Source organism: Salvia splendens, chromosome 6 (genome assembly GCF_004379255.2).
Source record: "Salvia splendens isolate huo1 chromosome 6, SspV2, whole genome shotgun sequence".
NCBI lineage: Eukaryota > Viridiplantae > Streptophyta > Magnoliopsida > Lamiales > Lamiaceae > Salvia > Salvia splendens.
In genome coordinates, this window is record NC_056037.1 from 5,706,276 (window position 1) to 5,728,942 (window position 22,667).

The following is a 22,667-nucleotide window of genomic DNA, read 5'->3' on the forward strand; positions in this document are numbered from 1 at the left end:
TTGAGAGTTTTTTTTTTTTGCTTAATTTATGGTACTGGTTCGAAAATTGGTTTTTCTTCGAACAGAAATCTGGACAAATCCGAAATAGTAGTATATGAGAATCTAACTTTTATAACTAAATCCGAATAAAATTGCCAAGTTACAAAAAATTCCAGAATAAAAAACTTAATTAAGTTACAAATATTTAATAAATATTTTATCTAAGTATAGTATAACATTTAAATAAATTTATACGAGTATTAAAATATAATTTATAGTTTTGGATTATTTTATATTAAAAAATTGAACCCAACTGAAAATCCAATTTGAAAGAAAAGAAAGCAAATGTAGTCCAAACCAAATAAGTCCATGAAAAAAAATTTAGGCTATTATATCGTCTGTTATTAGAAAAACATGCATTATAGGGAGTATTAAAATGCAATTTGTCCGTTACTGTTAGTTTTTCACAATTTTTCCCTAAATTTTATATAAGCTATATTAAAATAAATATAAATAACAGCTGTACATGAATAAAATGCAAAATGGGGCCAATTTTTTCTCTCGAGAACATGATAACGACGCTACAGAGTAGTAAAATCTATGAGGAAACATTTGCCGGAATAGGAAGTTTGGATAGAGAAACGTGCCAATAAATTGCCGATTCTTCTAGTAAGAAAGCTGGATGCTCTAAAAAGTTGATCACTTGCTATTCATTTCTTCTTACTATTATTTTTATTTATTTATTACTCCGTATAATTAAACTGATTTACGAATGAAGAAAAGTTATGAAAACAATAAAAAATCGGTACATCTGAAATAAACAAAAAGTCACATAATTATATATAAAAAAAACATAATTAAAGTATAAACATATTTGAGAAATGATATGTTACATACCTTATGTGAGCTCCTCATATGAGCACCACTCTCGTTTGAAGCACATTTAACATTATTCGTTTCGATTTATATATTTAGTTTGATTCTAATATATTAAAATATGTTATTGAAATTTTTAATTTCACAAAAGTCATAAAAATCAAAGCTTGATTTGTTATTTTATCAATTTATCCAAAGTTATAGAGAAACAAGTAAATCAAGCTTTGATATTTATGAATTTTGTGAAATTGAAAACTTAAATAGCATTTTTTTAATGTATGAGAATCAAACAAAATATGTTAATCGAAACGAACAACGTTAAACATGATTCAAACGAGAGTGATGCTCATATAAGGAGCTTACATAAAGTAGGTAGCATATCATTTCTCAAGAATGTTACTATTACTAAACGCTATACAAAGGTCAATTCCATTCTCAATTTTTATAAAAATTGAGTCAAATTATTTTAAAAAATAAATAAAATCAAACTTGCGTTGATGATCTGCACACACTACTTGGAATGCTCAACCGAATTTTCTTTTATTAATATTCATAAGTAGTAAGATATCGTCCTTTCAATTGGTCCATTGATTGTGATTCGTGATAGCCAAATTGTCTTTTTCCATATCGATGATTGCCCTTACGTCGAGATTTTTTTACTAATATAATTTATTTACTTATTCCTTTTGCATTTGTTGATTTTATGCAGCCGTCTCATAATTTTAACGTAGTTTTATATGAATAGTACTCCTATTAATCATAATATTCTCTCACAAAAACAGTTCCATTTTACTATTTTGGGATGCCAGTCTCAATTCTAAAATTAAAATAAAAAGTTTCTTTCTCATACTTTATCTACTTTTTTCTCTTGATCTCTCATACATTACTAATTTATCATTAAAACTTATGTCATTCACAGATAAAATTATTTTTTATGGATAGAGGGAGTATTAAATAATACTCCATCCCATATAAAGTGATTTAGAGGATTCAAATTCCCTTGTTACGACGTTTAAATTTAATTAATTGAGGTTTTTTTTTTACAAAAACCAACCCTTTTAAACTCTCTTTCATTGTTCTAGCTTACATCGTCCTTTCTACTCATAAATGCACAAAGACCATTATTTTAAATCATATGCCGAAAAAAGAAACACATCATATATATTGGAACCAATAATCGTATTCGGGAAGCTTTTTAATAGCGTTAGGAATGATGTGAAAACTGAGACAAATGATGTGACAACTGAGACACTTTAATAAATTGCGTCGAAAAATATGTTGGAGGCGCAATTTAAAAAACGTCTCCAAATTAATTCACCGGGGATTGTTATTTGCGTCCTTATTTTTATTTGGCACACCACCAGTAAGGGCCCTTTTTTAAGCGCCAGTGAAGTATTTAGAAATACAAAATAGCGTCTCGAATTAACTAAAAAACGCATTAACCATGTTATTTTTGTAATAGTAAGGACTGTTTGGTTTACAAGATTGTATCTCGAGATTAAATATACATTGTGTTTGGTTCATAAGATTGAATTCCACAATTCAATCCTAACTAAATCGATAATCAGTCATAATTAACCCCTCCAGACTCCAACTAAAATAATGTAACAATTTAATCCTAGACTATATTCGGGGTAGTACTATTTTATCTAGGAATCTAAAATATGACGGTAGCGTATAATACTACTCCAACACAAGAATAATACAACATGATAAGGCCAAATCAGAAAACGACGCGATAAGGAAACCGTCGACCCGAGTCGAACAGAATTAAGCCAAATTAAAGTAAAGCATAAGTCTTGGCATCATCCATCTCACAGTTCCTCCATTTCATTTTCATTTTCATTTTATTAAAGAAAAAAAATGGAGAAATCAGTAGCTCTAAATGAATGGCAAAGCCTTCAAAAACGGATGGTAATAAACAGGGTACATGCTTTGATCCATGGCGCCGCTTTAGCAGCCCTGTTTCACTACAGAATAACCTCCATCACCAAAAGTCTCCCCCAACTTGTCATCTTCGCCGCCGAGCTCATCCTCTCCTTCCAGTGGCTGCTCAGCCAGGGCGCCAAGTGGAACCCCGTCTCTCGAACCGCGTGTCCTGACAGACTCCCCGCCGACGACAAACTTCCGTCGGTGGACGTGTTCGTGTGCACCACTGATCCAGTGAAGGAGCCGAGTTTGGGTGTGATGAACACTGTTATATCTGCCATGGCACTCGACTACCCTTCGCACAAGCTCCATGTCTATCTCTCCGACGACGGCGGCTCCCCCGTCACGTTTCGCGCCGTTAAGGAGGCGTGGGGATTTGCCAAGGTGTGGATTCCGTTTTGCAGGAAGTATACGGTGAACAACAGATGCCCTCAGGCTTATTTCATGACCGAACAAACCGGTGACCATCGCTTCTTACATGAGAAGGCACACATACAGGTTTCCGGTTTATCATTAATGTCACAATTTTCTTTTCCTTTTTTTTCTCTGTCTTGGGGACTTTTTTTTGTGTTTTATTTTTAGTTCTTTTCTTATTGAACCCTCATTTCGCATAAGCTAATTAGTTCATATGGGACTCTATCACAAGCGATGAAAATTTTGACTTGCATAATGACCGACTAACAAAAAAATTGGATACTTTTTAATGCAATTAAATACACTAATTTGTGCTTTTAAATATATTATAAACGCTTTAAAATGAGTTCTTATTATTGATGTTTCAACTAAAATTAAAGAATGCAAATGGAAGCGTCCCAAAAATTAAATTAATTTGTTATTAATTTGGAATGCTTACTTTTACATCCTAAATAATAAAATTTTCCAATACAAATAATTGCATTTCAAATTTTATATTCATAAAAGATAAATTTTTTGTGGTGTACGTAACATTTTTGTATAAATTAATTTCATTCCTGATATTGTACTACGTATGATCGAGCAGAAAACATACGAAGATTTCAAGATTTCTTTGGCTAAGATAGCTGCTAGTACGGATAGTCGTGTTAGAGACCACCAACCAATTATTGAGGTAATATACCATATTCTGCTTTGAAACTACAATAATAATACTTATAAAAAAAAGTTCCATTAAACGGGCTAAGTGATGTTAAGTCCCTAGGCCTTGAGTTTCCCATTTCGGTCCACCCTTGATCATGCATGTCGAATATTTAATTATGTAGAATATTTTTGTTATATATCATGTGCTCGGATTATATTGATCATTTTACTCTAGTGTCCGATTTCACTTTGTAGAAGGCGGCGTACGACAAGATATAATATTTTTAAATTAAAATTAAAATTGACTGATTAAGATTTATAGATATTTTCTTTTTCTGAATGGAGTAAACACTTATATTTTGTGTAGGTGAATTAAAAAATAATAGTGTTATTCTCGTATTGTCATTCTAGTGGAGATGATATCTATGACTAAAACCTTGACGACAAAATAAACTTGTCCTTTTGCGGTAGGCATGTTTGGTTTAAATTTGATCTCTTAATTATAGGATTGAGAATCTCGAATCTTGCACCACTAAGATCAGATTATTCCAAAATACAGAATACATTTTTATACTGGTGGGTTTGTTTGACAAACAATCATTGAAGTTCTCATATTTAACTTGCACCACACATACATTTATGATTGTTAATTTTTATATTTATTTTAGTTTTGTACGTAATTAATATATTTAACTCCAGAACGGTTAAGATCGGCTTCGCGGGAACGCCTCTACTTCGGGAAAAAACCATCCAGCTCCTCAAGGAGTACAAAGACGTCTTTGCATGGTCTCCGTTAGACATGACCGGAGTGCCCCCCGAGGTAATCACTCATCGTTTAAATATTGATCCTTCGGTCCGGCCGATAAAACAGAAGCAAAGACTCTTTGCGGCAGAACGAAGTCAAGTCATCCATGACGAAGTCCGTCAATTATTGAAGGCGGATGTGTTATTCGAAGTGAAGTATCCTTCGTGGGTGGCCAATCCTGTCATGATCAAGAAAAAGGAAGGAGGATGGCGGATGTGCATAGATTTCACCGATCTAAATAAGCACTGTCCCAAAGATTGCTATCCCCTTCCGAACATAGATAAAAAAGTAGAAGCTCTGATAGGCTTTGAAATTTTTTGTTTTCTTGATCTATACAAAGGATACCATCAGGTTTTAATGGATGAGATTGACGCTTCAAAAACGGCCTTCATTACTGATTTCGGCATTTTCGCTTATAAAAAGATGCCATTCGGTTTAAAGAATGCCGGAGCCACTTATCAAAGGATGGTAGACAAGCTTTTTCGGCACCTGATTGGAAAGGAGGTCGAAGTATATGTTGACGATATAGTCGTCAAAAGCAAAAGCACTTCGGAGTACGAGCACAACCTCAAGTCCACTCTCAACGTGCTCAAGAAAGCCAACCTCAAACTTAATCCCCAAAAGTGTACCTTTTTGGTAGATTCGGGAAAGTTTCTGGGTTGTTGGGTTTCAAAGGACGGACTCAAGGCAAACCCCTCAAAAGTTCAAGTCGTTCAGAACATGGCAATGCCGAAGTCCATACATGACGTGCAAAGGCTAACCGGATGTCTAGCCGCACTGAATCGATTCTTTTCCCAAGCAGCCGAAAAGCAACTGCCGTTCTTCAAGGTGTTGAAAAAGGCACCAAAGTTCGAGTGGGGAGCCGAGCAGAAAAAGGCCTTTGACGAGCTCAAAAGTTATCTAGCCGAGCTTCCTATTCTCTCTGCTCCAACCGAAGCCGAAGTACTATTCTTATACTTAGCGGCATCGGATCAAACCATCAGCGCGGTGCTTGTACGAGAAGAAGGCCTAAAGCAGCTTCCCATCTATTTTACAAGCCGAGCATTAAGAGGTCCAGAAACCAGGTATCAACCTCTGGAAAAGATTGCTCTAGCATTAGTAAATGCAGCAAGGAGACTGCGGCCATACTTCTATGCTCACAAGGTATGCGTCTTAACTGATCTGCCACTTCGGCAAGTGTTGACCAAACCAGAAGCATCAGGCAGAATCGCCAAGTGGGCTATAGAGTTGGGAGAGCACACAATTGAATATCTACCTCGGAAAGCCATCAAGGGACAAGCCTTGGCAGATTTTCTTGCAGAAGCAAAGTTCGATCAAGCAATTCCTGTTATTGCCGAACAGAAGAATTCTGCCAATGCCGAACTAGCACAGCCCTTGGGATCCGAAGTAGAGCCGCCGGACTGCTGGAGCGGATTCGTAGATGGAGCTTCAAACAAGATGGGAAGTGGAGCTGGTATTTTACTTGTCGCTCCCGACGGACACGAGGTAACCTACTCACTTCGTTTCCTATTCCCCACTACTAATAATGAAGCCGAGTACGAAGCCCTCCTGGCCGGACTCCAGTTAGCGCAAAGTCTGCTCGTCAAATCTCTCAAAGTCCATTGTGATTCACAAGTCATAGTAAATCACATGTTGGGTACAAGTGAAGCTCGTGACGAGAGAATGAAGAAGTATTTGGACAAAGCGCAAAGCATCAGCCGAAGTTTCTCCTATTTTCGGATAATCCGCATTCCCAGAGCGGAAAATAGCCGAGCAGATGCCTTAAGTAAATTGGCCTCAGATCCGAGCTCAAAGGCGGAAGAATTAATGCATCGAAGCATTGATGAAGCCGAGGTACATTCAGTATCCAGCTCGCCGAACTGGATGACGCCGATCTTGCAGTATCTGGATCAAGGACAGTTGCCCGAGGATAAGAGAGAAGCTCGGAAGATCACGTGCCGAGCACTTCGGTACGAACTTCATGAAGGAGTCCTCTTTAGAAAGTCTTACCTCCAGCCGTTATTGCGGTGCGTAGGACCAGAAGAGACGGACTACATCCTCAGAGAAGTTCATGAAGGATCGTGCGGTAGCCACATCGGAGCCAGAGCTTTAGCTAAAAAAGTTCTGAGATGGGGATATTATTGGCCAACCATGGTACAAGAGGCAGTGCAGCTCGTCAAGAAGTGTACGAAGTGCCAAATTCATGCAAATGTCCCAAGGATGCCGCAGACCGATCTATACACTATGCAAAGCCCTTGGCCTTTCATGCAATGGGGCATAGACATAGTGGGACCACTTCCTCAAGCTCCTCGGCAAATGAAATTCCTTATCGTTGCCGTGGACTACTTCACGAAGTGGGTGGAGGCTGAACCATTAGCTACGATAACGAGCTCAAAGGCATTGGACTTCGTCTGGAAGAACATAGTGTGCCGATTTGGCATACCCCACATCCTCATCTCGGATAATGGGACTCAGTTCACCGACAAGACGTTCAAGAATTGGTGCCAAGAGCTGAACATTCAACAGCGGTTCACTTCGGTCTCCCATCCCCAAGCGAACGGACAAACGGAAGTAACGAACCGGATTCTGGTGAAAGGGTTAAAAGCTCGGTTAGAACAAGCCAAAGGACAATGGGTAGAAAATCTCCCTCAAGTCCTATGGTCCTACCGAACTACACCCAAAACCTCCAACGGTGAAACTCCGTATAGTCTGGTGTACGGCACTGAAGCCGTAATTCCAGTGGAGATCGGCGTACCCAGTCCCCGAACTCTAAATTTCTCCTCAGAAATGAATGACGACGGACTGAGAGCAGAACTAGATCTCGCCGAAGAAAGAAGAGAATTGGCGTGCATAAAAGCAGCCAAGTATAAGGAGCAAGTAGCCCGGTATTATAACCAAAGGGTGAAAAAGCTTCAATTTCAAGTGGGAGATCTCGTCTTGAGAAACAACGAAGTAAGCCGAGCAGAAAAGCTGGGCAAACTCGAACCCACATGGGAGGGTCCATATCGGGTGTCAGAAGTCCTCGGCAAAGGGTCTTATAAATTGACTCACATGTCAGGAGAACAAGTACCCCGAACATGGCACATCTCCAACCTCAAGAAGTTCCACTTGTAAGAGACAGTCCGGTCAGTCCGTCTCGTGTCTAGTTCGGTCATAGGGGTATGTGTTTTTATTTGTTTGTTTTTTACTTGTACCTTTACTTGTCGTTTTTTAAAAGGTTTAAAGTCTTTTTCTTTCGTCTTTTTCATTTTTTCCCTATGTGTTTTGTCTCTATGTGCTTGTCGTCTCTTACAAATGGTACCAAGGTATATCGTTCTTTAAAGACTGATCCCCTTTTTAGATCGATTATTAAAGACTATTGTGAGTCCAAGCTTCTAAGGAGGATATAAGACCACAAGTCAGCTTAACAAGCAGTCCGTCTGAAACGAACTGCAATAAGCCAACGATTGTGAGTCCAAGCTTCCAAGGAGGATACAAGACCGCAATTCAGCTTAACAAGCACTTCGTCTGAAACGAACTGCAATAAGGGAAAGTCCGATCCACGCGATAAACCTCGCCGAATTAGGACGACCAAGTTCGGTCAAAGAAGTTTACCTCATAAGACCGGGGACGACCATGTCTAGTCAAAGAGGTTTACTGCATAAGACCACTTCGGTTAACAGGGAAAGTCCGATCCACGCGATAAAACTCGCCGAATTAGGACAAGGGAAAGTTCGATCCCGGCGACAAAAATCGCCAAATTAGAACACAAACCAAGTCCGGTCAAAGATGTTTATTTCATCAGACCAAAGACGAGTCCGGTCAAAGATGTTTATTTCATCAGACCAAAGACGAGTCCGGTCAAAGATGTTTATTTCATCAGATCAAAGACGAGTCCGGTCAAAGATGTTTATTTCATCAGACCAAAGACGAGTCCGGTCAAAGATGTTTATTTCATCATACCAAAGACGAGTCCGGTCAAAGATGTTTATTTCATCAGACCAAAGACGAGTCCGGTCAAAGATGTTTATTTCATCAGACCAAGGACCAAGTCCGGTCAAAGAAGTTTACTTCATAAGACCAAGGCCCAAGTCCGGTCAAAGAAGTTTACTTCATAAGACCGAGGACGAGTACGATGAAATTTTTTCGCTAAGCTGTAAATAGTGTTAGAAGCGAAAACAAAATTTCATTTTTTTCAAATCTTGTTCGGCATACAACTTAGTGTTGGGATTCAATACGCACAAGACTTTCACACACTCAGGTGAATCACACACACACTCACAGTTGTATGATCACTCACAATGCAGAAGAACACACACTCACACTTAGAGTATCGAAGATGGTAATCTTGGAGAGAAAACTTGAAAACTCTTTATTGATTTTCACTACTAACTACGTACATGGTTTTGAGCTATTTAAAGCTCTACAATCAAGTAGCAACTGCTACTAACTAACTACAAGAAGAATCAAGAAAGCAAGAAGAATAACTGCTACATCTCGGCTAACTAACTGCTGCACCAACGGCTAGTTTCTCTAGGCCGAACTTCCTTCTCGGTTCAAGCCCGAACTGTTGCTTCTTCTTTTCCCGGCTCAAGACGAACTCTATTCTTGACTCAAGACCGAACTTTCTTTTCGGCTCACAACCGAGCACTCTCTTCGGCTCACAACCGAGCTCCCTTCTCGGTTCATAAACCGAACTCCTTTCTCGGTACACAAACCGAACTCCTTTGCTTCTCGGCTCAAGACCAACTGTCTTCTCGGCTCGAAGCCAAACTCAAAGCCGAGCTCAAAGCCGAGCTTCCTTCTTCTTCTGCTAGTTCCAAGCTAGTTCCAGCTCGGTAAGCCGAGCTTACCGAACTCCTTTCTGGCCGAGCTTCTTCCAACTGAAATGAGCACTCCATTATTACAATTCTCCACCTGAGGGCTCATCTCAGTTCTTGCACAAACATTGATCAACTTCTTGCAATGATCAAACTTGTCTCTACTTAGAGATTTAGTTAGCATATCTGCCGGATTGTGCAAGGTGTTAATCTTAACCACCTTCACCCTTCCCCTTTCAATCTCATCTCTAATAAAGTGCAACTTTATGTCTATATGCTTGCTCCTCTCATGGAAACCCGGATGTTTAGCCAAGCATATAGCTGAGCTGCTGTCACAATGAATCACCATTGTTTCTTGGTCAAAACCAAAATCAGAAATTACTCCCTGGATCCAAAAGCTTTCCTGCACAGCTGCAGTGAGAGCTATATACTCTGATTCTGTAGTTGAGAGAGCAACTACACTCTGCAGACCTGATTTCCAACTGATCACAGTTCCAAACATGGTGAACACATAACCTGTTTGAGACTTTCTGGTGTCCAGATTTGCAGCATAGTCTGCATCACAATACCCCTGCACAACCTCCTCAGATCCACCTTCCCAGCCACTGAACACAATCCCCCAGTCCTTAGTTGACTTCATGTACCTCAATATCCATTTAAGAGCATTCCAATGCTCCTTCCCCGGGTCTGCCATGTATCTGCTAGTCACTGAGATAGCATGAGCCAGATCTGGTCTTGTACAAATCATAGTGTACATGATACTCCCAACAACACTAGCATAAGGGATAGCCTCCATCTCATCAGCCTCTTGCTTAGTTTTAGGAGCTTGTTCCTTTGATAATCTGAAACTCTGGGACAAGGGTGTTGAGGCAGGTTTAGCATTCTCCATTCTGAATCTCTGCATAACTTTGTCAATATAATCAGTTTGCAGCATCCACAGCTTCTTGCAGCCTCTATCTCTCTGAATATGTATGCCTAGGATCTTCCTTGACTCTCCTAGATCCTTCATTTCAAAGTTCGACTTCAGATCTTGTTTAACTTTCTGAATTTCTGTCATAGAAGGGCCTGCAAGTAGCATATCATCCACATAGAGTAATAGGTAGGCAATGGGAGTCCTGCCTGCCTTCTTGATGTAAATACAATCATCATATTCTGACTTGGAGAAGCCAATCTTCTTCATCTGTGCATCAAACTTCTTATTCCACTGTCTAGGACTTTGCTTAAGTCCATAAAGATTTTTCTGTAGCAGGCACACCTTACCTTCTTCTCCAGTCTTCACAAAGCCCTCTGGCTGTTCCATAAAGATAGTCTCCTCTAGATCCCCATTGAGGAAGGCTGTCTTCACATCAAGCTGTTGTAGCTCCCAGTCTAGCTGGTTCACAACTGCCAACAAGATCCTAATAGAAGTGTGCTTAACAACTGGAGCAAATACTTCATTGAAATCAATTCCTTCTTGCTGTGTGAAGCCCCTAGCCACCAGCCTTGCCTTGAATCTGATTCTATCTTTATCAGTGGTCTCAATCTTTTTCTTAAACAACCACTTGCAACTGATCAGCCTCCTTTCCTTTCCATCTGTAGTCAGTCTGGATTTATCCACCAAGATCCATGTTTTGTTCTTGAGTAAAGATTCCATTTCCTCATTCATGGCTTCAATCCACCTTTCTCTGTCTTTACTCTTCATGGCTTCTTTATATGTGAGAGGATCTGCAATATCAATGCCCTCAGCAGCACAAAGTGCATAGTAGACCACATCAGAGAACCTTTCAGGTGGTCTTGTATTTCTTCTGCCTCTATCTCTTGCTATCTGGTACTCTCTGGCAGAGTCTGCTGTAGGCTCATCAATTTTTCTACCTCGAGCTAGAGCACCATCATCCTCTGGTTCAGACTCACTTTCTGAGTCAGAGGCTCCACCTGCTCCTTGGCAAAGTCCCACTGGCTCCACCTTGAGGAAATCACTCTCAATTTCATTGGAGTCCAGCTTCCTTTTTAAGTATGGCATCTGATCCTCCAAGAACACAACATCCCTACTCACCACCACCTTCTGCCTACCAGGCTCAATGCACCAGAGCCTATACCCCTTAACACCCCTCTGATACCCCAGCAATATGCATTTTAGAGCCCTAGCCTCAAGCTTACTTTGCCTAGCATGAGCATAGGCTGCACACCCAAACACCTTGTACCTTGAGTAGTCACTATGGGCTCCATACCACATGTAATCAGGAGTCTCAGACTTAAGGGCAGTAGATGGACACTTATTTATGAGATAGGCTGCTGTATACACAGCCTCTCCCCAAAACCTGTTGCTCAGACCAGAACTGAGTAACAAGCACCTTACTCTCTCTAGGATAGTCCTATTCATCCTCTCCACAACACCATTTTGCTGGGGGTTACCAGGAACAGTGCGGTGCCTCTTCATACCCTTCTCTTTGCAAAACAGATCAAACTCAGTAGACAAGAATTCCAAGCCATTGTCAGTTCTTAGGCATTTAACACTCCTTCCCTTCTCTAGCTCCACCTCTTTACACCATATCTTGAATTTTGTGAATGTCTCTGATTTTTCTTTCAGTATATACACCCACAGTTTCCTAGTGTAGTCATCAATAATAGCAAGGTAGTATTTCCCACCACCAATTGAGCTTACAGGTGAAGGGCCCCAAAGATCACTATGTATGTAGTCTAATGGGGCTGTAGAAGAGTGAATACCTGTAGGATAGGGTGCCTTCTTTGCTTTTCCAAGTATACACTGCTCACAGGGGTCCATCTTGTTGAAATCTCCAGAGATCAGGCCCTTCTTGATGAGTTCTTTCAAGCTTCCTTCTGCTGGATGGCCCAATCTCTTGTGCCATAGCATTATGGAATCATCTGACACTGCATTGCTTTCTCCATCAACAGCCTTAGCCTTCAGATAATAGAGAATGTGCTCTCTGTCAGCCTCCATCATCACTGCATTCCCAGATTTCACAAGCATCTTTCCCTGACTCATCAATATGGTGAACCCTTTCTCCTCCAGCATTCCCAATGAGATGAGATTTCTTTTCACTTCCGGAATATACCTCACCCCAGTTAGGATCTTTATAGAGCCATCTTGCAAACTTAGCTTCACTTTCCCTATCCCTTTGATCTGACACACATGGTTATTTCCAAGAACTACAGTCCCTGATGCTTCCTGAAGATCATGAAACCAAGATTTGTTGGGGCACATATGGAAGCTGCACCCTGAGTCCATTATCCACCTGTGACTGATCCCATTATCACTTACATTCATGAGTTGAGCAGGGGGATCAGTACTCTCTACACAATCAGAAGTGTTGTGGCCCTCAGAGGCTAGTTTTCTCTTCCAGGCATGGCAGTCCTTCTTCAAGTGCCCTGGTTTCTTGCACCAAAAACATGCTCTGGTTTCCTTCTGAGCATCAGAACTTGAGGGTTTAGAGCCCTCAAACTTTTTCTTGAAGTTCTGCTTTTTGAACTTCTTCACATTCAAGGCCTCTGCAGTTTGAACATTGGAGCTTGCAGAGCTTCTGCTGGTAATCTTCTGGAGTTCCTTAGCCATCAAGGCCGAGTAGACTTCTGCATAGGTGATAGCCTTATCTCTGCCATAGATAATTGCATCACTCAACTGGTCATACGAGCTAGGCAAGGCATTCAATGTAAGAATGGCCTTGTCTTCATCTGAAATTTTAACATCCACAGAGCCCAGATCATCAATGATCTTATTGAACTCCTCCAACTGCTCTATGATAGATTTTTCACCAGAAAAACTATAGGCATAGAGCCTCTTCTTGAGATACAGCCGGTTAGCCAAAGATTTTGCCAGGTAAACTTCATCTAACCTGTTCAAGATCTCCACCGCAGTCTTGGCTTCTTGAACTTCCCTCAAGACCTTATCTCCAAGGCACAGAATCACTGCAGAATGTGCCTTGAGCTGCATCTCCTCCATCTTTGCCTGAGCTTTATCATCAAGCATTGGAGCCTTTCCTTTCTCTTCTGTATTTGCAAGAACTGCGGCCAAGCCTTGTTGAATCAAGACCGCCTTCATCTTCATCTTCCACAGGCTATAATCATTCTTGCCTGTGAACTTTTCTGCATCAAGCCTTGCTGCCATCTTCCCACAGACGGCGCCACTTGTTGGGATTCAATACGCACAAGACTTTCACACACTCAGGTGAATCACACACACACTCACAGTTGTATGATCACTCACAATGCAGAAGAACACACACTCACACTTAGAGTATCGAAGATGGTAATCTTGGAGAGAAAACTTGAAAACTCTTTATTGATTTTCACTACTAACTACGTACATGGTTTTGAGCTATTTAAAGCTCTACAATCAAGTAGCAACTGCTACTAACTAACTACAAGAAGAATCAAGAAAGCAAGAAGAATAACTGCTACATCTCGGCTAACTAACTGCTGCACCAACGGCTAGTTTCTCTAGGCCGAACTTCCTTCTCGGTTCAAGCCCGAACTGTTGCTTCTTCTTTTCCCGGCTCAAGACGAACTCTATTCTTGACTCAAGACCGAACTTTCTTTTCGGCTCACAACCGAGCACTCTCTTCGGCTCACAACCGAGCTCCCTTCTCGGTTCATAAACCGAACTCCTTTCTCGGTACACAAACCGAACTCCTTTGCTTCTCGGCTCAAGACCAACTGTCTTCTCGGCTCGAAGCCAAACTCAAAGCCGAGCTCAAAGCCGAGCTTCCTTCTTCTTCTGCTAGTTCCAAGCTAGTTCCAGCTCGGTAAGCCGAGCTTACCGAACTCCTTTCTGGCCGAGCTTCTTCCAACTGAAATGAGCACTCCATTATTACACTTAGCTACCCTACAAAATGGCGTTACGCTATTACAAAGGACTATTCTACTGTCCAGGGTTGCTGAAGTTAAGCCACCTATCTGCAAAATCCTCTGGAAGCCGAGTTCGGTTGTTCCGAGCAGATGAAGAATAAGCAGGTCGACGAGATGCTATCCTCGACCCAACGCCTCTTCCCCGAGCCCGAGAAGTCCTAACACCTCGGCGATGAAGAGTCTCTGCAATAAGCATCTGCTGATCTTGCTCGCTCATAGTCACAACTCCTCGGCGAATTTCAGTCCGTCCCTGTCTTGACGATTCCGGTTGCTCCTGAGCCCGTTCTCGTCTTGACGTTTCCGGCTGTTCCGGAGTTCGTTGTTGGCTGGGAGTAGGATTTTGAACAAGGGAACCAGAGGTTTGATCTGGAGTGCGAGCATCTGTTGGCGCGATATGCCGAAGGAATCTTTCTATGGAGGGGCGCCGAGAAAGAACAATGTTGTACCGAGAAGCCCAACGCCGCAGTGATGTCACAACTTGTCGGCAAGCCGGGCTCTCCAGCACATTGTTCATACGGAGTACATGATATTCCTCCCACAGTTCGTCAACTCGACTCTGAACATCTGATATGGTCATTCCCCCGCGCACACGGATGTAATCCTCATACGCAGTCCTCTCAGCAATGGCCGTATTCAGCTCGGCCTCCAGATCTTTCTTATCGGACTCTAAGTCCTTGATATCGGCCTCCAGCTTCACTAAACGAGCCAGAAGCTCGTCATTCTTCGTCTGATCGGCTATAGCTCTTCTCTCAGCTTCGTCCAAAGCCGAAGAGTACAGCCGTTTCCAGTGAAGTATCTCCATCTCCTTGGGTACAAAGCAGCTATATTAGTTCGGCAGCTGTACCGAGCAGATAGTAAAATACAACAGGAATAAAGGCGAGTACGAAAAGCTATACGAAGACAAGTGTAGAGAATTTTTCATTCACAAGGAAAATTTTTTACACTAGGGCTTCAAGGCCATTTTACAAGGAAGAAACTAGACTAAGAGAAGGGAGACGAAATCATACTCCGCCAGCTTCGTCTCCGGCTCCTCGGTCTGGTACAGCTTCTTTCTCCTGGGCTACCTCAGCCTCAGCCTCGCCTCCTGCCGGCCTCGCCTCCGCCTCCTGATCGGCTTCCTTCTCCGGATGCCCGGCCTGATCGACTTCGGCCTCCCGCTCCAGTGGCTCGGCCTCACCCTCTCCGTTGTAAGTCGAAGCGGGTGAAACGGGTCCCACGGAGGCAAAGATAGCCTCCAGGTTCTCGTCCCGATCAGCTCGACAACTCCGGACTCGGTCTGCAGAAAGCAGGTCCGAAGATGAAGCGAGCTCCTCAAGGAGCGGCAGATTCTGAAGCCGAGCCGCTATCTCTCGGCTGTACAGAGGCAGCACGACGTCGGCCCCCTGCTCGCCCTTATCGGCAATTAGCCTTACCAGACTACCGACAAAGGCCGAGAACTGGCTGCTCAAAAAGAGTTTCTCCGTGTAAACACGGAGAGCCTCCCCTTGGGCAACCACGGCAGCAGCATCCCTCCGTTTCGTCTGCTCCCGCTGGATGACGAGCTGGTTTTTGGCAAACTGAGCTTCATCCTGGGCCGAAATCCTAGCAGCTCTGGCCTTCTCAAAGTTAGCCTCAGCCTGTTCGGCCCGATGACAAGCAGCCGCCAACTTCCTCTGCATCTCAGCATAGTCATTGGACGCTTTGGAGAGTTCGACGGCGACGAGCTTGGAGAGCATATCGTTCCTCTGAAAATGAATAAAGAAAAAAGTCAACAAAGGGACCACAAAAAATACAGGAAAAAAGCAAGGCCAGAAAATCAAGAAGAGAATTCACCTCGGCGAAGTCCGTGGGCCATAAAAACGGCTCACAGATATGTTCCGAAGGAGGCGCCAAGACCACGTCTTTCTCTGGCGCTCTCGGGGGCTTCTGGGCCTTCCCCCTCCCCTTTGCCGAAGTTGACTCCGGCTTCTTCGGATCCGAAGAGGTTTTTTGCCTTTTCGGAGTCCTCTCGGCATCAGACGCCGAGCTGGTGGTTTTCGGCCTCTCCGGCTCCTTGGACTCCGAAGATTTTCGGGTAGCCTTGTTCAGCATGTACACTGCCAAAAAGCAAGAAAGCAAGGTTAGTTTTCTTCGTTAAAGCAGTAGAACATAAAGGTAAACAGAAATCCTCACCCTCGGCCTCTTCGTCCGAAGACGAGATGTCGAACACGACGTCGCCCTTGACGAGCTCAGACTCCGTGTATTGTTTCCTAACTATGGGAATCTTGTTGAGCTCGCCATCGAGCTCGTCCAACGGTTCAGGCCGAGGGTGACGGATAACGGACTCCGGCCCTCTCCAGGGAAAACTAGGAGCCGCGGTCCTATCATAGTAGAAGAAGCGATTTTGCCACTTCGGCCACTTCGTTTTACAAAAGGCTCTAAAGGGCTGTAAAGGGATCAAGTAAAACCAAGACCCCTTCCTCTTAAATTGAAAGAATTTAAGGATCGCCTTCAAAGACAAATCCCTTCCTAACCTACGGAGTTCGGCAGCGAAGGCCGACAAGTGCCTCCAAGAGTTCGGAGTCACTTGGCCTAAAGGAAGCTGAAAAAAATCTAGTAAATCTATAAAGGCAGAAGGGAGGGGGAAACGAAGCCCGCATTCTAAGCAGGCCTCGTACACGGTGGCGTGCCCCTCCGGCGGGGAGTCAGCCCTATGATCACCGTCAGGTACCACCGCCTTCCCCCCAGGAAAAGAGTATTTTTCGTAAAGGGATATCACAGTATCCTTACTCAAGATACTGTGAAAATACTCTACGGTCTTCTCCCCGGATTCTTTCCGGCTAGAAGACCCCTTACCCCCTTTTCTACCGCTACCAGACTCAGACGAAGAAGAAGCAGACATGGTTCTTACTCTTTGAAAGTTTGAAGAAATCCTGAGGAAATTTTTGAAAGCGGAAGGAAATTTTTCACACAAAAGATAGAGAGTGCAGAAGAAGCCAATAGCAAAGGTGTTCAAATGATGAAGAAAGGCGGTATTTATCAGATTTGGAAAAGATTTCAAATCATCGCAACCGTTTCATATCCCACCTTTTCAGGATTCGACGGCCGGATTTTACTGTCGCATTTAATGCCGCATTTAATGCAGTCACGCGCAGGGCACGTCCCCTGACTTCAGCCTCCCCCGTACCCTTTTCCAGAATGCCGAAGTGACTCGCTTCGCCGAAGTGATTCACTTCGCTTTTCGGGGGGGGTAGTGATGGGGTGCGTACTAAACAAGCCCAACAGCAATGACGGCCCATCAGCCCAAAGCCCAAGCAGGAGTAAGAGTTCGGCCTCAGCCTACAGCTCGGTAAAAGCCAACCAACCATCACGCTCTCAGGTCGGCATCAAGCTCTACTCTCAGATCGGCAACCAAAGCAGTTCGGTCTCAGTAAGAGTTCGGCCTCAGCCTACAGCTCGGCAAAAGCCAACCAGTCAAGCTCTGCTCTCAGGTCGGCATCAAGCTCTACTCTCAGATCGGCAACCAAAGCAGTTCGGTCTCAGCATTCGACCGAACAAGGAGTTATTGGACCCATACTGGATTTCCACAACTTCCAACATACCCACTACCACGTGGTGTCAACTCAGGCCACGATCGTAGGCCATGACCTACACTACACCCACGATCTTAGGCCATGACCTACACGACATCCACGACTTAGTGGTGATGCAAGCCACGATCTTAGTTGAATGTATAAATAGAACTTAGATCAGATAGAAGAAGGTTAAGCTCTCTAGAGATAAAAGACCATATAGCAAATAGCAAGTTTGTATTTGTAAGCTGTAGAAAACAGATCAAGCAATACAACTCTGCCCCCTTTTCTTCCCGTGGACGTAGATTTACCTCAGTAAATCGAACCACGTAATTTCTTTGTGTCATAATCTTCATTCTCTACCAGCATTTACTAACGTCAGAAATTCGCGGATCCATCACATACATTTATGATTGTTAATTTTTTATATTTATTTTAGTTTTGTACGTAATTAATATACATACATATATTTAATTTCTGTTAATACAAAATAAAAGAAAATTTATGTAAAAAATAATTCGTATTATGATAAAGTCAATCTATTTCTTGTATATTCACAATTTTAATATTTTGACATAAATATCTATACTCTAAAAACATCATATGGAGTACGAATTACGGTTGGCAGGTTATGAACGAAGGAGATGAAATGGACAAGGATCCACAGTCACAGATGCCTCTCCTAGTGTATGTTGCTCGTGAGAAAAGGCCATTTCACCCACACCATTTCAAAGCTGGAGCACTAAACGTTCTTGTAATATAAATTCTCATACAAAAATTCAAGAATCTAAATATCATTCTCATAAAGTAATTAGTTAATTAACCTTGGTGTGCAGCTTCGAGTGTCTGCTCTGCTTAGCAATTCTCCCTACATTCTAGTGCTGGATTGTGACATGTATTGCAACGATCCAAAATCAGCTCGTCAAGCAATGTGTTTCCATCTCGACCCCAAGCTCTCTCCTGATCTTGCATTTGTTCAATTCCCTCAGAGATTTCACAACTTATGTGACAAGGATATCTATGATGGCGAGCTCAGATATGCTTGGGTAATTTATTTATCTACATTATATATTATGATCCAATCTGTATTTTTGATGAAATAATTTGATTTTGTTTTAGGAAAAATGGGAAGGTCTGAATGGCCTCAATGGACCCATTTTGTCTGGCTCAGGCTTTTATATAAGGAGAGAAGCACTATATGGCGCTCAACAACTTCAAAAGAGTAATGTGATCAAGTCTTATTAAACTATTTGAAAAATTGCCACAATTAATTTTTTTATGTATATTCATTAATTCTTGATATAGACGGTGATATGATCAAGTGGTTTGGTTCGTCCAAAGAGTTCATCAACTCGGTTTACACACATAACAAACCAAATTATCCGAGCGGTAATGTATTGCAGAAAGAGATGCAGTTTCTGGCTTCTTGTAGCTATGACAACGGCACCAAGTGGGGTGAACAGGCAAGTAATGAATGCTACACATATACGAAAAATGGGCTAATTTTTTAAACTTGTTTGGTCATGTAATGGTGCAGGTAGGGTTTAGGTATTTCTCGGTGGTGGAGGACTACTTCACCGGACTGAATCTGCATTATGAGGGCTGGAAGTCTGTTTACTATGAGTCTTCAAGAGCAAGACCAGGTTTCTTGGGTACGTCCCCGGATAACCTAGGCGAAGTTCTCGTTCAACATAATCGATGGAGTGTGGGACTCAACCAGGTTGCCTTCTCCAGATACTCTCCAATTGTTTATGGATTACTAAGAATGTCCATTTTGCAAAGCATGTGCTATGCAGAGATTGCATTCTACACAATCAGCTTCTTGCCTCTTTACATCCTAGCTCTCCTTCCTCAAATCTCTCTACTCCGCGGCATCCATCTCTATCCTCAGGTGTCAAGCCCTTTCTTCCCAGTGTTCGTGTTTCTTTTCTTTTCGTCGCAAGCAAAGCATTTGCAAGAAGTCATGATAATGGGGTATGGAACAAGGACATGGATAACCGAGCAAAGAATGTGGATGATCAGATCCTTTACATCATACTTTTATGCTAATATGTATACAATCATGGATAAAATAGGGTTGAGAAAAGCCAGTTTTTTGCCAACAAACAAAGCCGTGGACGATGCAGCAGCCGACCTCTATCAAAGGGGAGTGTACAATTTTGAAGCACCAAGTGTTTTCATGGTTCCAATGTGCACACTTTATATGATAAATATGGGGTCATTTGTAGCTGGGATTTGGCAGGCTGGACAGGGAAATGGGATGATGTTGATAGAGAGTTTGATCCCACTGTTTGGAATGATGTTGCATCTGCCTCTGCTCCAAGGAATGGTGGTGAGGAAGGATAAAGGCAGAATTCCCACAAATGTTTCTATTGTTTCGCTGCTGCTTTCATCCATACTGATGGCTTATGCATCTTTTGCCACTTAATCTTAGGGTTTATGCCATTTCCATTGGTATTTTGGATTTAGAGATGATGTATTAATATGAATTCCGTGTTTAAATTTTTTTTTTTTTTTACACATACACGAGTGATATGAATTTTTAGATGTTTTTGTGAAACATCAAGACTCAGTTATTAATTGTAATGTTGGATCAAGTAGGGATGAACATTCTTAGTTTTTTTTAGCTTAATTTGAACCGAGTCAAAAATTGTTTTCTTCACAGAATATAAATCTGGATCGATCCAAAATAAGAACATGAGAATCGAAATCCGAACAAAGTCGAAAAACATGATTTTTAAAAAATTCTGAAATAAGATAATTAATTATTATTTGAATAAATTATTTTATCTAAGTAGAGCAGTATTTAAATAAATTTCTATATTAAATCTAATTTGTATTTGTGATTATTTTCTATATTAAAAAATTGAAACCGAATCGGAAATCCAAATTTTGAAAGAGGTGAAAGCAGATAGTCTAGTCCAAACCAAATAAGTGGTGGAAGAATTTTAGGCAACTGTTTCGTCTATTATTAGAAAATCATGGAATATGTTGAGACAGGAAATGATGAATATCAGACATCTACGTTGCTTTCATATTCATTAGATTATAGCAAGAGAAGCCAAGTTTATACACGTTTCCTTTTTAAATTTGAAAAGTATTAAACTTGAATACCAAGTTAGAATAATCTTCTGCCATTAATATGCAGTTAAATACAAAAATCTCCTTACACCGACTCACAATCACAATTATTTATGGATGTCGCGAATTTGCACTTTGATACTTATCTTCACCCAAGGACATTCTATGTGAAATTTAAAATATATTTTACTATTTTATACAAATTGCATCTATAAATTTAAGAGTTGAATTGATGAAATTTCACGAAAAATGACGTGGAATATAATTTGAAATTCAATATAGCTGTGTCCATTTTTGAAATTTCATTGCTATTAATTAACTGATTATTCGGGTCAATTAAGGCTACATATCATATTTCACTCAGTTAGTTCGCTTGATGCCATTTCTAAAATTATACTCCCTCCGTCCCGTGCTACTCGCACGTTTGCTTTTCGGCTCGTCACAAAGTCCTTACACTATTTATAATTTAAGTTAGAATTAATGCATTTAATTAATATGTTAGTTTAAGTTAAGAGCTCTTTTATTAAGTGATGTCTCATTACACCTAAAATTCTTTTTTAATTACACAAAAAAATCAATCCCAAATTTACGGCCTAAAATGAAAAGTGCGAGTAGCATGGGACGGAGGGAGTACTAGTAATACTCATCCTATCTACCACCAAAGAAGATTATTTTTTATTATGGCAAATGTGATGCTGAGTTGGCGCACACATATAATATTTTTTATTATGGGATGAACAATGACATAAACGTGTATTAATGTGACGGTGGTGAAGACTAACCACCATCATTTTGAGACAAAGAAATAAAATAACACAAATTTGACGTGAGAAAAATACAATTAAGAATTTTTAAAATTTAATGAATTTTCATTCAAATCCTAAAAGATAGTAGTACTATAGACTGGTTAGAAATAATTATTTTTTTTGTGATTTTATTAGCAATCAACCTCTACATATATTATGATTAAAAAAATGTGGTTATAAAATAAAGATAACATAACGTGAAATAATGTGTATAAAAGTAAAGAGACTAATAATTGTAGATGTATGATGTATCAAAATAAGTACTAGTAGTACTGCTTAGCTTTGAACGTGAATCGGTAAAAATAAGAAAACAAAACCAACTAACATCCAAATATAAGTAGTACTAATATACTAAGTTGTACATACATCATCCTTGTACTCACAAATATTTAGGCCATCCGCAATGGGGCGGACGATGGCACGCCCGATGTCGCGCATCGTCCGCTCCATTGCGGGTGCGTGACATAAGCCGCGGATGATCGTCACGCCCTATACTAAGGGCGCGAAGTATCGCCATCGTCCGCCCCATTGCGGCCTACGCAGACGATAGGCCATCGTCCACGCCATCGTTCGGCCCACTGTGGGCTACGCGGACGATCGACGAGGACGATGGCACGCGGTTTCGTTTTTTTATAAATAGAGTTCATTTGTAATTTCATTTTACGATTTCACTTTCGAAACTTATTACATTTACATAATTACTACGAAATGAATTCAAGTCCCAATAGTCCTATGTTTAGCGGAGAGGCGCGTTGGCCGGGTACAAAACCCGGCGAATATCGTTCGTTCGACGCCGACACCCAGTACGATCCCGATTTCAGTACGGAATCGTACGGGTTGTCTGACATGGAGCCGTCTCCAAACCGACCAAGCGCTACCTCCCGCCGTGACGCCGCAGCGGCCGATCCCGAACCCACTGCGACCGCGTCCGCCCCAGCCAAAAAGAAGCGGAACCGGCAGCCGGCGCAGAAGTTGCCGCCTCCCG

The 22,667-nt window shown here is 41.5% G+C and overlaps 1 protein-coding gene across 1 annotated transcript; it reads left to right on the forward strand.

Moving 5' to 3' along the window:
* The first annotated feature begins 2,657 nt into the window (after positions 1-2,657).
* LOC121809780 (cellulose synthase-like protein G2) lies at positions 2,658-20,427 on the forward strand. Its single transcript, XM_042210579.1, has 7 exons — positions 2,658-3,282; positions 3,785-3,871; positions 18,424-18,549; positions 18,632-18,841; positions 18,915-19,017; positions 19,101-19,258; positions 19,333-20,427. The coding sequence occupies exons 1-7, from the start codon at positions 2,719-2,721 to the stop codon at positions 20,221-20,223; spliced, it is 2,139 nt and encodes a 712-aa protein (XP_042066513.1). The 5' UTR covers positions 2,658-2,718; the 3' UTR covers positions 20,224-20,427.
* Positions 20,428-22,667: the final 2,240 nt, after the last annotated feature.

Bases quoted from the DNA above. Each gene is read 5' to 3' on its own strand.
- LOC121809780 (XM_042210579.1), top strand. From the start codon at position 2,719: ATGGAGAAATCAGTAGCTCTAAATGAATGGCAAAGCCTTCAAAAACGG. The intron at 3,872-18,423 runs GTAATATACCAT...TACGGTTGGCAG, and splicing joins ACCACCAACCAATTATTGAG to GTTATGAACGAAGGAGATGA. The intron at 19,018-19,100 runs GTAATGTGATCA...TTCTTGATATAG, and splicing joins CGCTCAACAACTTCAAAAGA to ACGGTGATATGATCAAGTGG.